At 36.3% G+C, this 12,082-nt stretch overlaps 1 protein-coding gene across 4 annotated transcripts in view; it reads left to right on the top strand.

Moving 5' to 3' along the window:
* csnk1g1 (casein kinase 1, gamma 1) overlaps positions 1-12,082 on the top strand; it is a 115,727-nt gene that overhangs the window by 85,516 nt on the left and 18,129 nt on the right. For 2 of the 4 annotated variants that reach the window (XM_005166599.5, XM_009303474.4), the window contains exons 10-11: positions 1,430-1,537; positions 8,491-8,601. In XM_005166599.5, the coding sequence (XP_005166656.1) occupies positions 1,430-1,537; positions 8,491-8,601 (219 nt within the window). 4 annotated transcript variants of the gene reach the window in all.

Genomic DNA, 12,082 nt, shown 5'->3' with positions numbered 1-12,082 from the left:
AACCCAACCGCAAAAAGTTCTGTGCCTATTTGGACTAATCACGCTGCATTAGTCCGATGTGCTGTCCATTATGGGATGTGGAGGAAAAATATTTGTTGACAACGCTTTACCAACAGAGATAGAGAGGGAAAAACATTACCTGATGTAATATTTCTGGAAGATGACCATGTCGCAGCGTAGCTGAATTAATTCACGCCTCCTCCTGAAGTGACTTGCGATGCACCTTCGCCGTTTGCAGTGCATTAAAACATTGTTTTCCAGCCGCAACTGCACTTCATTCTCGAAATGTATAGCTTGTTTAAAGTAATGTATACAAACTATACAGTATACTATTAGCAGCGATACAATCAGCCAGCGCAGTTGTAGCTCCATTGTAAAAAGCTGCATTTTGTGTTTGCCGGTTTGTTTACTTGCTAGAGTTCCATTGGCATTTTCCTCCACGTGAATTCTGACCAATCGATAAGCAGTTCAAGAAACACGTTCAATAACATCTGGCCAATGAGGGATGGGGATTTAGTCACATGATTGCATTTGGGTTGTTTTTAACTGGTTCTTTGTGAAAAGGGCCCAAAAACGGCAGAAAAATGCTACAATGTATCATTTGTTGCCCGTGGTCTGGACCAAATGAACCGAACCACAGATGTGAAAGCACCCTTATTCAAGTTATTCACTCAAAAATAGATGCATGAACATTTTGAGTTTACTCGCTTTATTTCTGCATCAAATTCACTTTACAATAGACGCAGATTCGCGTCATGGGCTGGGCCCAGTGACTCTAGTATGTTGCTAAATGGCTAACATGGATTTTATTGAGAGAATAGCTTTGTATATTTGCTTTAGGAATGCTGAAAAAAAGAGCGTAGATTTGTTTGGTGCCGTGTCACTGAGTCCCCTAGAACTTTTTAGAGGTGCACCCAACTTTGTGAGTTCATCAAATCCTCCAGAATCTTTTAACTGGATGATGGAGGCTTTCAGCAGAGCCCAGTTTGATGAGCTGTTGTCTGGTGTCGGCAAGAGGACAACAACAGGCGCTATGTCATAATTGGACTCTAAAAGAGAAAGCTCCTGATCACGGCTTGAATGTCTGCTGAAGTTCAGATTTTCCACCTCGAGTGATTCGCACATTAGGCATGTCAAACGAGCACAATGCTCAATTGCCTCACATTTGCGCGAACCACGTCATTCATGCTGCCTCATTCGCACAAAACGCGCTGCAGGATGTCAATTCACATTTTTGCATTGACTTAACATGTAAATCACTCGTGTTTGATCTGGTATGACACTCCATTACTCTTACCACATTTCTAAAACTTGCTTATCGACTTGGTACCAAACAGCGGATAATGCAAATATGTTTCCTCCTTTGGTAGGATCTAATTGGTCTTTGGCCTTGTGAATTGATGTGTTTATTTTGTTGTGCTTTTCTCAGCCCACACCTGTTGGGACGGTTCATGTGGACTCGGGGGCATCTGCCATCACACGCGAGAGCCACGCACACCGGGACAGACCCTCTCAGCACCAACCCTTGAGGAATCAGGTAATCTTCTGCTCTTCATAAACCAATTCTGATTTTCGTCTTTATTATGGAAAGAAATCGATGTTCACATTTAATAGTTCATTAGTTAGAGGTGCACAATATTTCTCCTGAACTAAATGGGTGAATCTCACAAAACAAGGCTGGGTTATTTCATCTCAAGAAAGAAAAAAATATGTTTATGATGTTATTATTAGGTCCAAGCGATTTGGATTGTGATTTATTTATTTATTTATTATTGGCATTCTTAACAGTTTTTAGGAAGATCACAAAAGTTATCTTGATTGTAAAATATTGATTTATTTATTTTATTTTCTTATTTAGAAAATTAATATATTTAATCAGTAAAACCATATTAAATTATCTGGATTGCAAAATATTTATTCAATTTTTTTTTTCAATTTTATTTATTTATTTGTTTATTTAGGAAATTAATACAATTACTCTGTAAGACCACATTAAATTATCTGCATTGCAAAATATTGAACATTTTTTGTTTAATTAATTAGTTATTTAATTAATTAATTTGTTTATTTATTAAATTAATACCATTATTCAGTAAGACCACAATAAATTATCTGCATCGCAAAATATTCATTTAATTATTTTATTTATTTATTTATTTAATAAATTAATACATTTATTCAGAAAGACCACATTAAATGATCTGCATTAGAAAAAAAAAAGTTTGTTTTTATTTTATTTATTTATTTAGGAAATTAATACATTTATTTAGTAAGACCAAATTAATTTATCTGCATTGGAAAATATTTATTTATTTATCTATTTATTTATTTAGAAAATTAATACAATTTTTCAGAAAGACCACAATTAATGAACTGCATTGCAAAATATTGAGTCATTTTATTTATTGATTTATTTGTTTATTAAGGAAATAAATGCATTTATTCAGAAAGACCACATTAAATGATCTGCATTGCGGAATATTGATAATTTTATTTATTTATTTTTTTTTAATTTAGGAAATTATCACATTTATTCAGTAAGACCACATTAATTTATCTGCATTGCAAAATGTTGATTAATTTTTTTATTTTATTTATTTATTTATTTTTGGATAAATTAATACATTTACTCTGAAAGACCACATTAAATGATCTGCATTGCAAAATGTTGACAAAATGTTTCATTTATTTATTTTTTATTTATTTATTAGTCTATTTGTTTGTTTAGGAAATGAATACATTTATTCAGAAAGACCACATTAATTTATCTGCATTGCAAAATGTTGATTAGTTTTTATTTATTTATTTATTTAGGGAAGTATATAATTTATTCAGTAAGAGTACATTAAATTATTCAAAAGTGGCAGCTATCTGTTTGAACCTGTTTTTAAAAGATTTCTGGAAATAAAATACATAACAATTAAGGCAAAATAGTAGTCACAACAAACGATATTTATAGTTTTAATTAGTTAGTTTTTATGTAAATTATAAAACCAAACACCTACCCCGTTCAGACAGTAATCCACACATATGGACTTTTCCACATTCAAGCATCTGCCATAGGCTTAAAAAAGCTTGCCCTTTACAGCAGACTTGTTCAACAAACAACTAAAAGTTTGAACCTAAATATGAGTTGTATTCATGAAAATGAAAATAAAAAATTCACCAAAAGTATTCACCTAAAATTCACCAATAGTAACAAATTTTCTTGCCATAAGTCACAGGGATTTAGATGCTGAGGATCTCCTGTTCAAGCTAAGTAAAAAGGGAAAATTTTGTATTTTGAAATACTGTAAAAGTAAAAGTCTTTAAATATAAAAATACTCCGCTAATGTACAGATATTTAAAAAAAAATGTGTAGAAATGAAGTAAAAATCCACCACTGTCTATAATTGGAGATGCACTAATTGCTATTTTCTTGGCCAATTCTGCTTTCCTTAGTATCTAGTAAAATATTATGTATTGTCATCATGCCAAAAAAAAAAAAAAAAACACTTATTAGAAATTAGTTATTAAAACTATTATGTTTAGCAATGTGTTAAAAAAAATGTCTTTGTTCCGTTAAACAGAAATCAGGGAAAAACAATAAAAATAACTATGACTTGAACTGTATATTGTAGGAAAAATGTATTAACAATGATTTGGATTGTAATTCAAATTGTAAAAGAAAATGTGCTTGGTTGACATGGGAAAAAAAAATCACAATACAGACCGAAATATGGAAACTTTGTTCTGATTTTGGAGTGAAATAACAGCCTTGACTTATTTTGGTGAGATCTGCTCAAGCGTTACCAGAGCTGGTGGAGGTGGAGCTGATTGTACAGGGTTTCTGCAATAGTACATGAAGCTTTAAAGAAAGTCATTAGACCTGCCCACTCAGCAACTGGCTTGCTAACAGCATGCACTGCTTTAGCATATCATGGCTCTGAGTGCATGCTGGAAATAGAAGTTGTTGAATATACTTTTTTCTTTAAATGTGTATATTTGCCACCGGAGACTTTTTATACTGATTAATTTGCCAGTTTCTGCAAAGTGCTTGTTCTGCCTCTCTCTTATGTTTGCAAGAGCAAATCCGCTTTGCACATCTCACAAAATTGCCCTGCGTTAATCTCATCTGCTCAAGCTAATTTTTGATTTTGACTCATTTAAAAAAAATTCACAGAAAGTTGATTTGATTTTTGGGGTGGATTTAAATTTGTTCTTATTTCAAGTGTATAGGGTCAAAGGACAATTAATACAATGATATATATGGTTTGCATTGGCAGGGTGAGATAATGATGACTGAACTGAGATAGTTTTTGACTGAACTTGTATTTTAAAGTGCCCTTATTATTATTATTATTATTATTATTATTATTATTATTATTATTATTATTATTATTATTATTATTATCATTATTATCATTATTATTATTATTATTAAAACCAACAATTTGTTAATACGTTAATACCAAATGCCAAAGACAATGAGATCTACATACAAGAAACAAACTAAAGAAACCTCTATGAATTGTCCAACCAACTGAACCACATTGTTTTTACCCGCTGTGGAATTGGTCGCTCCAGGAAGTTTTTAATATTTGGAGAAGATTCTCTCACATTCTCCCTTTGTAAAAGCACTTTAACTAGCATGTTCTATTAGATTTTGTTGACTTCAATTTTGAGGAATTTATTTTATTCAGTAAAAGATATTTTTAACAATGTTAGAGGACGATGACAACCAAGCATGCATTTCCGTTATGAGAACTCATAACAATAAAAAAATGAAGTGCGCTGCGCTTTTTATGTCGCTAGGCAACCACAAAATCAGCTCTGTATTGTGCTCAAGTGTTTCTGCTGTAATAATTGTATTATTGTATAATATTGTGATAGTCATGATTTGTGAAGTCATACTGCTCTAGATGAATGGAAACATCCACCACTAGTCTCTTCTCCATCTTTAAAAGTCTACATAGTCATTTTGACAACACAAACACTGCTGTCACCTCAAAAGAAACCCCGCCTCTCCTTTCATTTGATTGGAGAACGAAAATGACGTGACTGACGTAGCTTGCTTTTTCCGCTTGTTGACTTTTTTTTAACTGCAGGCACACAGAGCGCAATAGCTAAAAAAAACAAGGCACAGAAGGTGGTTAAATTGTGAGGCTCACATGATCCATAAGCAGAATGTGAAATGCTCGTAACCATCCGTAAACCATTTAAAAAAGGTGTTTCTCAACGTAAAAAGCACGCTTATTTTGTTCAATGCCCTAATTCTAGAGTTTACCTAATCAAAAATGAACTGTAAAACTTTAAAATAATCTATTTCTGGACTTTTTCTCATGATGTAAATAGCATAGAAGCTGGTTTGGCATTGAAGCACAATTGAAATCAAAACTCACCATATGATTTTGTTAGCTCGCATTGCTATTTTGGGCGTGGCTAATATACTCAACCACACCCCTCTGACTGCCAGTTTTCAGTTTTGACAACAAACAGAAATGGTGAGCAGGAGGTGTTTGTTTTCCAATCTTTCTGAATGAAATGCCTACTTTACTACATCCAATCAGCTCACAGCAGAAAAAACAAGCCATGCCCACTTTCTCATTTAATATTTCGTTTCTCTAGGAATTGCGTCACATTACGAAAAAAAAAAGGTTGATGTTTCCTGTTCATGCGTACTTTACATGCAAACAAACCGAATACACATTTGCGTTTTCGTAAAACTGAACAAAAATTCTATTACGGATGCCAAAGGCAGTATTTGACGCTGTTACCTTGCTAGTAAACAGAGGAAATGTATTAAAAAATGATGGAACAAAATGAACAACCACATACTTCACTGTGTTTGTTTTTTTTTTTTTTTTTTGCACTTGCCTTTAATCTACACCTCCCTAAACATGTACTATGCACATTTGACATCATCATTTAGAAAGAGTCTTCTTTTTTGGGTGTTTACAAGGACAGCGGGTGGTTGTCATTCTAAATCGTGCTTTTTAAAATCAGTTTTCAGATCTTAAATTTTTTTCATTTTCAGTGACAAAAACAAACAGTAGATGGGTAGAACATTGTCACATAAACAGCCCCTGAGAGAAAGGTCCTGATGTTGACCTGTTTATTAAGAGGAGATGAAACTTCTTTAAACCTCTGTGATATATGTGACCTCATAATAGGGAACACCTGAAGCAAATCAGGCCCTTTAAAATAGTATAATAGGGGCACTTTAAGATGTCTTGTTGTCATTTTGTTTAGTGTGGTTTCTTATGAGTCTATTAAATTAAGAATGTAGGTCTGTTAGGGTTCTTGGGAGAGAGGAGAAGTGCAGCTATATTTAGAAATCCCTGGTTGAAAGACGCAGGGTCCGGTAAACTGCCTCATCATCAGTTTGGTGGAGGTTCTGGTGTTTAGTGAGTGTTTAGAGGGCACAGAAACACTAATAGGGCCACATCAAGACCTATTCAGAAAAGCAGACATTTTCACTACAAAAGACTTTAAGTTAAAATTGTACATTTCTAGATTTGAAGATGTTTTGAATTTAAGCCTTATTGGATTTTTTTCTTTCATGAACTCACTGCACCACTTTTATATACATTAGCATTTTTCTACTTGTTTGCTCAATTTACCTGGTTTTTGATTGATTGCAGGCAGCAATGTAAAATTTATGAAATATTTAAGCCAAGATCCAAAAGTTAGTTTTTTAATCAAATGTTAATCGGTAGAATGACCAAATAAGTCTTGTCAGTGATTTTCTGTTTTAGTTTAATTAGTTAATAAAAATAAGGTGATTACTTTTACGTTTTCCACATGTTGATGAGGTTGCTCTGTCAATATCCAATCGTTTTTTTTAAATTTAAAATGAAATGCATTTTGTGCGTTTAGCTCAGTTGTACTATAGACTGATTTCACGCGGCCGCCATATTCAAAAGCGAAATCGAGGCTGCGGTGGGAAGAAACCCGGAAGTATCATTGGGAGTTACATAGGAATGTTGTGTAACTGGCTATATATCTTATCAGCGAAGATAAAGTGACACAAATTTATCATTTCTCCGCCTACCGGGTGACCCGAAGGTCCGTTCTGAATGAATGGTGAATGTAAAAAGGGATATCAGAGCTCATTTTCAGCTAAGTTAAGGGAAATGGCACTAGTTAGCTAACGTTTTCTTTCCCAAACACACGTTTTAGATGCTATTTATCAAACTCGAGTTAATAAACTGATTCTTTCACTATATTAAACTTGTCACGATACTGAATTAAAAGAAAGACCGTCAATTTCGCGCTAACATTTTAGGCAATGTTGATGGCTTTCTTGAAACAGTGCTGATTTGCCATTGTGTTCAAGTGTTAAACAGAAATGCTTGTGATTGGTCGAGAAGGTCATCAGTTCACACTCCGCTGTATACTAAGCACAAACACAGACGAGCTGAGCGATCTGCTTGATGACTCGACTGATCTTGACGGCTGCTTCGCGCTCCAGTCCGTGTATCTGTGCTTGCACTGGGTGAAGAGCAGTAAACTGAGCGCAAACCAAACACAGATACACGGAGACTGAAGCGCGAAGCCGTGAAGATCAGTCGAGTCATCCGCGCTCAGCGGCGCTTCTATGTTAGCGGGAAATAGCCGGGTTTAAAACTTCAGTACCAGGACAACACTATTACAGACAACACGAGGGTGTGTTGCAGAGGACTGCAGTGTTTTATCACTCACCGGGTATCACTCACATAGGCTGAAGCAGGAAAGCGTCCTCACGGTGTTTAACTAGTGCCATGAGCTGAAGCCTAGGAGGACACTTAAGCGTATCACTGAGATTGTAATCTTGTTTGATGCTAAATTGCTTTTAATTGTTTAAAATAAACTTACTGAATGATATTAAAGTGATGGTTACACCATTTCTGCATTTTGAAATCTCTGCAACAGCTGGGAGGTTTATAGTACACAGCATGTTACTGCAATGTTTACAGTGCTGAACCTATACTTCCGGGTTTCTTCTCACCGCAGCCTCGCTTTGATACTTTAAAATGGCGGCCGCGTGAAATAAGCGTATACGTTTTGTGTCCTTGTGTTTCTTGATTTTTGATAACCTCATCTCGTCTAGTTAAACAGAAGACTTATCAGACTAAATTAGTTTGTAATGTGTCGCTGTAGGTAGTTTTCTTAATACTTGAATTTATGCTGTTGGTGTTCAGTATTGGATGTCTGATTTACCACAAGTAGTTTCCACCTGGCGTTCCACAAGCTGGGCGAAATTTTTCTCTTCCGTTTGCTGTTTTAATGTTTGTCTCTGTTTGTTTTGGGGTGTTTGCTTCTTGGTTTGATTGGACGATTGGTCCACAGTCACGAATGCCATTTCCTGGCTTTGACTGGCTCTTTTTTTTTTTTGTTTCTTCTTGGTTTCCATTCCTGCATTGTTGCTGCATGCCACCTGGCCTCACTGCGCCTGCCCGCCCGCTCTTGCTCACTCACCACACCTTTCCCTGTCCTGCGCCTCCTCCCGCACCTCCTCCATCCGAGCAGACGGCCATCTCCGACCGCAGAGGAGCATGGGAGGTGCAGCCCAACCGCCAGACAAACTCCTCGTACCTGACCTCGCACCTGGCAGCGGACAGGCACGGGGGCTCAGTGCAGGTACTGCTTCACCCCTTGCTCCTCCTCATGTCTACGGCCATCTGCAACAGCACACTCACTCCACCTGCTCTCAAACCACTACGGGTTCTCTATTCTTCTATACTTGTTCTCGTAGTAATGCTGTGTTTCATTCAAATGTTACCGCATTTCCACCAAGGCAGTTTGAGTTCTGGTTCTAAGAGTAGTTCCAAATGGTTGTCGAAAAGCACCGGCTCTAAACCAGGAAAACTAGCACTAAAAACTGCTGGGCTTGAAGTAAAGTCTGATTTATGCTTCTGTGTTGACAGGCATTTATACTTCTGCCTTCTTTTTTTTCGCTCTTAGGGTTGGGAATTGAAAATTTATTCGGATTGTGGAATACTTAGATTAAGAATCGGATACTTGCTATGAAATAAAAAATTTTATTGATTCCTGCATGTGCGTACGTTTTTATTTTTTCGCTTGACATTCTGCCAAGAACTTTCACACTGGTAAGCCCCTTGAATTAGCTATAATCTAGAGATTAGATGGACCACAAAAAGGTTACATGTGGGGAAACGATGACCAAGCTAAATGTAATCATGGCATTAAACTAATATGTTGCAAACAGCGCGTCATGCCCAATATGACAAAGCATATGCTTCACAAACTTCGAATTAAAAGAATGCACCGTGTTAGATTCATTGTGCATTCTGGGTGCAACCAATAAGTGTTGTGCTTTTTATTTTAACGTTTTGAGCATGTAGCTAAACAGTTTGGCACTAGTTTTTGTTCATACCTTGAAGTGAAGCTAAACAGCGCTTTCGCTCTTCCTCATTCATAAACAGCGAGACGCTCTGCTGAAGCACGCAGGAAAGACAGATTTACACTCAGTCATTCATAATCTTAGCTTTTGTATTATAGTTGAAAAAACTTATGAAGTAGAATGTTCTTTTTTTTACGGTCCGATATGTTTTCTTTTATCTTTTTTTCTCAAAATTCGCCTGCCATTTTCCAGATCTTATAAATTTGCTTCAAACTGAAAACTATGCAGCAGTGTAACGTTTCAAGCCACACGGCTCTTCATCAGACAGTCTGATGAAGAGCCATGTGGCTTGAAATGTTACACGCTTTGTGTCAGCTTTTTTAATTTAATAAATGTGTATTTTTGGAGCTTTGGTGTTGCCGCCTTTGATGAATATCACCTTTTGCGTTTTTTGGCTGAGCACCCAGTTGGGAGGGATGTGCGTGCTTTTGTACAGTTTTCCATTTTTTTAAGATTTATTTAGGCTAATGCAGAAAAAAATATATTGTCATTGTAACCGAATGTGTTTATTCAACTATTAATATTATACTAATTTAGAGAGACCTTATGTGATTGACTGCTAGCATAACGATGTGGATGATTTAGCTAGTCAGTCGAAAACTTTTCATTTTTCTTTCACTTTTGAAAGATGCTTAGCCAGATTGCTTGCATTTCTGCTCGTACAAGAAAACAACTTGTTGCATTTGTTGCAACGGGTATTGTCGCTGTCCACTTGGGAAATGCAACTCATTTGGTTCTCTCCGCCACTCCGCAAACTTACAAGCTTTGTGTGCGTGCAAGTCTGTGTCGTGAGGTATGTGTCAAAGTTCCTTTAAGGCAAGTCATTTCTCGGGCAGTATGCTCAGGCATTCTGTCTGAATAAGATGACATTAATTTCTCCAAAACTGATTGCCAAGCTTACAATTGAATTTTACATAAGAATTCCCCAATGAAATTAAACAACAACTGTATCTTTAGTTTTCCCCCATGTCTGGTCCAAGCCCATCCCCCAGAGAATAATCATTCTATGCGATTGGTGATTGGCTCCTGTACTAGAAGTCGGGCTTTGTTCATCATATAGCAATTGATGATTGACTCCTATACTAGTAGGCGGGGCTTCAATCGCCATATTGACCATTACACTTTTTCTCATTCAAAAACATTCGACCAACATGTCTTGTGTATTCTATAGTCTTTGTGTGTGCGCACAGCCAAGAACTGTGAAAGCTTTTATACTTGACATGCTCGCCGTTGTACTATCGAGTGAAAACACGAGCATTACTCATGTGAGATTGCCAACTGTGCAGACGAATATCAAATATCGCAAATTAGAAAAGGTTTGTCAATTAAATTATGCAACTGTAAGTAATGTTTATTCAGCAATAATTTTCCAGTATCGATAGCAGAACCGTTAACATCAGAGATTATCGATATCGATTATCAATAGGTCTTTTATAAACTAGCACCGATACTGATAAAGTACCGAGTTTCAGTACCCATCCCTAAAGGTATATGTAATTTCTGTATGGTCAAAGTGATAAATTATATTTATGCATTGGTTATTTATCTAAATTTGATCAATCAAATGGGGCCTTAGTAGCCCCTTTCACACAGTGATACCGGTAAATATCCGGAAAATCTACAGAACGACTTTACCGGTAAATTAAAAAAAGCGCTATTCACACAGGCGAGGACGTTACGGAATTTTTCTGGAAATTAACATTCACACATCCATTCCAAAATACTGTTAAATTCTGACATCATTAACCAGAGATGTCCTCTAAACGGCTGGGCTTGTATTTGTAAACATTTGATTACATTACAAACTCTGTGGATGGATAAATATTGTGAACAACTTCGATGAAAATATAGAGGAACACTTTTGCATGTCGAGATGTACATGATATGTGTGTGTGCTGGTGCTTACGGGCTGCTTCACGGGCACACGCGACGCGTCACGTAAGTGCAGGAAGCTGAGCTTGAAGGTAAACAAACAACGACTTACCATAAGCATATTATCGATAATTATTTACACATTTGGAATTAAGAAGGAACATATAAACGTTATCTGACTAATATCTAGCTGCTAAATGTGTCTGGAAAAATATTCAAATGCTTTCATTCTCATAAACCGCGTGGACGTGAATGCGTCTGACTGTTCTGATATGCTAAAGTAGACGTCTCACGTCAGCATGTTCTAGACGTGCACACGCTCTTTTCGGCAATCTTCCTTCTGCGTTCACACAGTGCAGTATTCCGACAAATTACCAGTAATGTTAATTAAAAAACAACTTCTCTATCCGGAAAATAGCCGGTAATTGTCTGGAAAGGTCTGTATGTGTGAAAGGGGCTACTATCTTTGTCTTTACCTCCTCAGTAGTTGCTGTACTGCTATTGGCTGGAGCAGCCCAAATGCGAACCCAGAGCTGAAAATATTTTGTAATGGCAGTTGAGATGAGAGGAAAATGGCAACAGCCAATCACAGTCATTATCTGAAGTGGCAACAAAATTACAAAACAACTACTATCAAAGTCCAATTCAGATTATTTATCTTTGGCATTTTTTCCTTCATTGTTATAGGACAGTAGCTAGTGAGCTAGTGAGTGGCTTCATAAACTCGACTTCACTGTATGTCATCCTATTGTCCAAGCTGAAGAGTGTCATCAAGTGACATTCTGCTGGAATTTGTCAAGTAGGAGGTTCGAAATGGGGTATTTT

The sequence above is a fragment of the Danio rerio genome, chromosome 7 (assembly GCF_049306965.1).
Source record: "Danio rerio strain Tuebingen ecotype United States chromosome 7, GRCz12tu, whole genome shotgun sequence".
In the NCBI taxonomy this organism is placed as follows: domain Eukaryota; kingdom Metazoa; phylum Chordata; class Actinopteri; order Cypriniformes; family Danionidae; genus Danio; species Danio rerio.
Note: the sequence above shows the minus strand (reverse complement) of the source record. Positions and strands in the feature narration are given on the sequence as shown.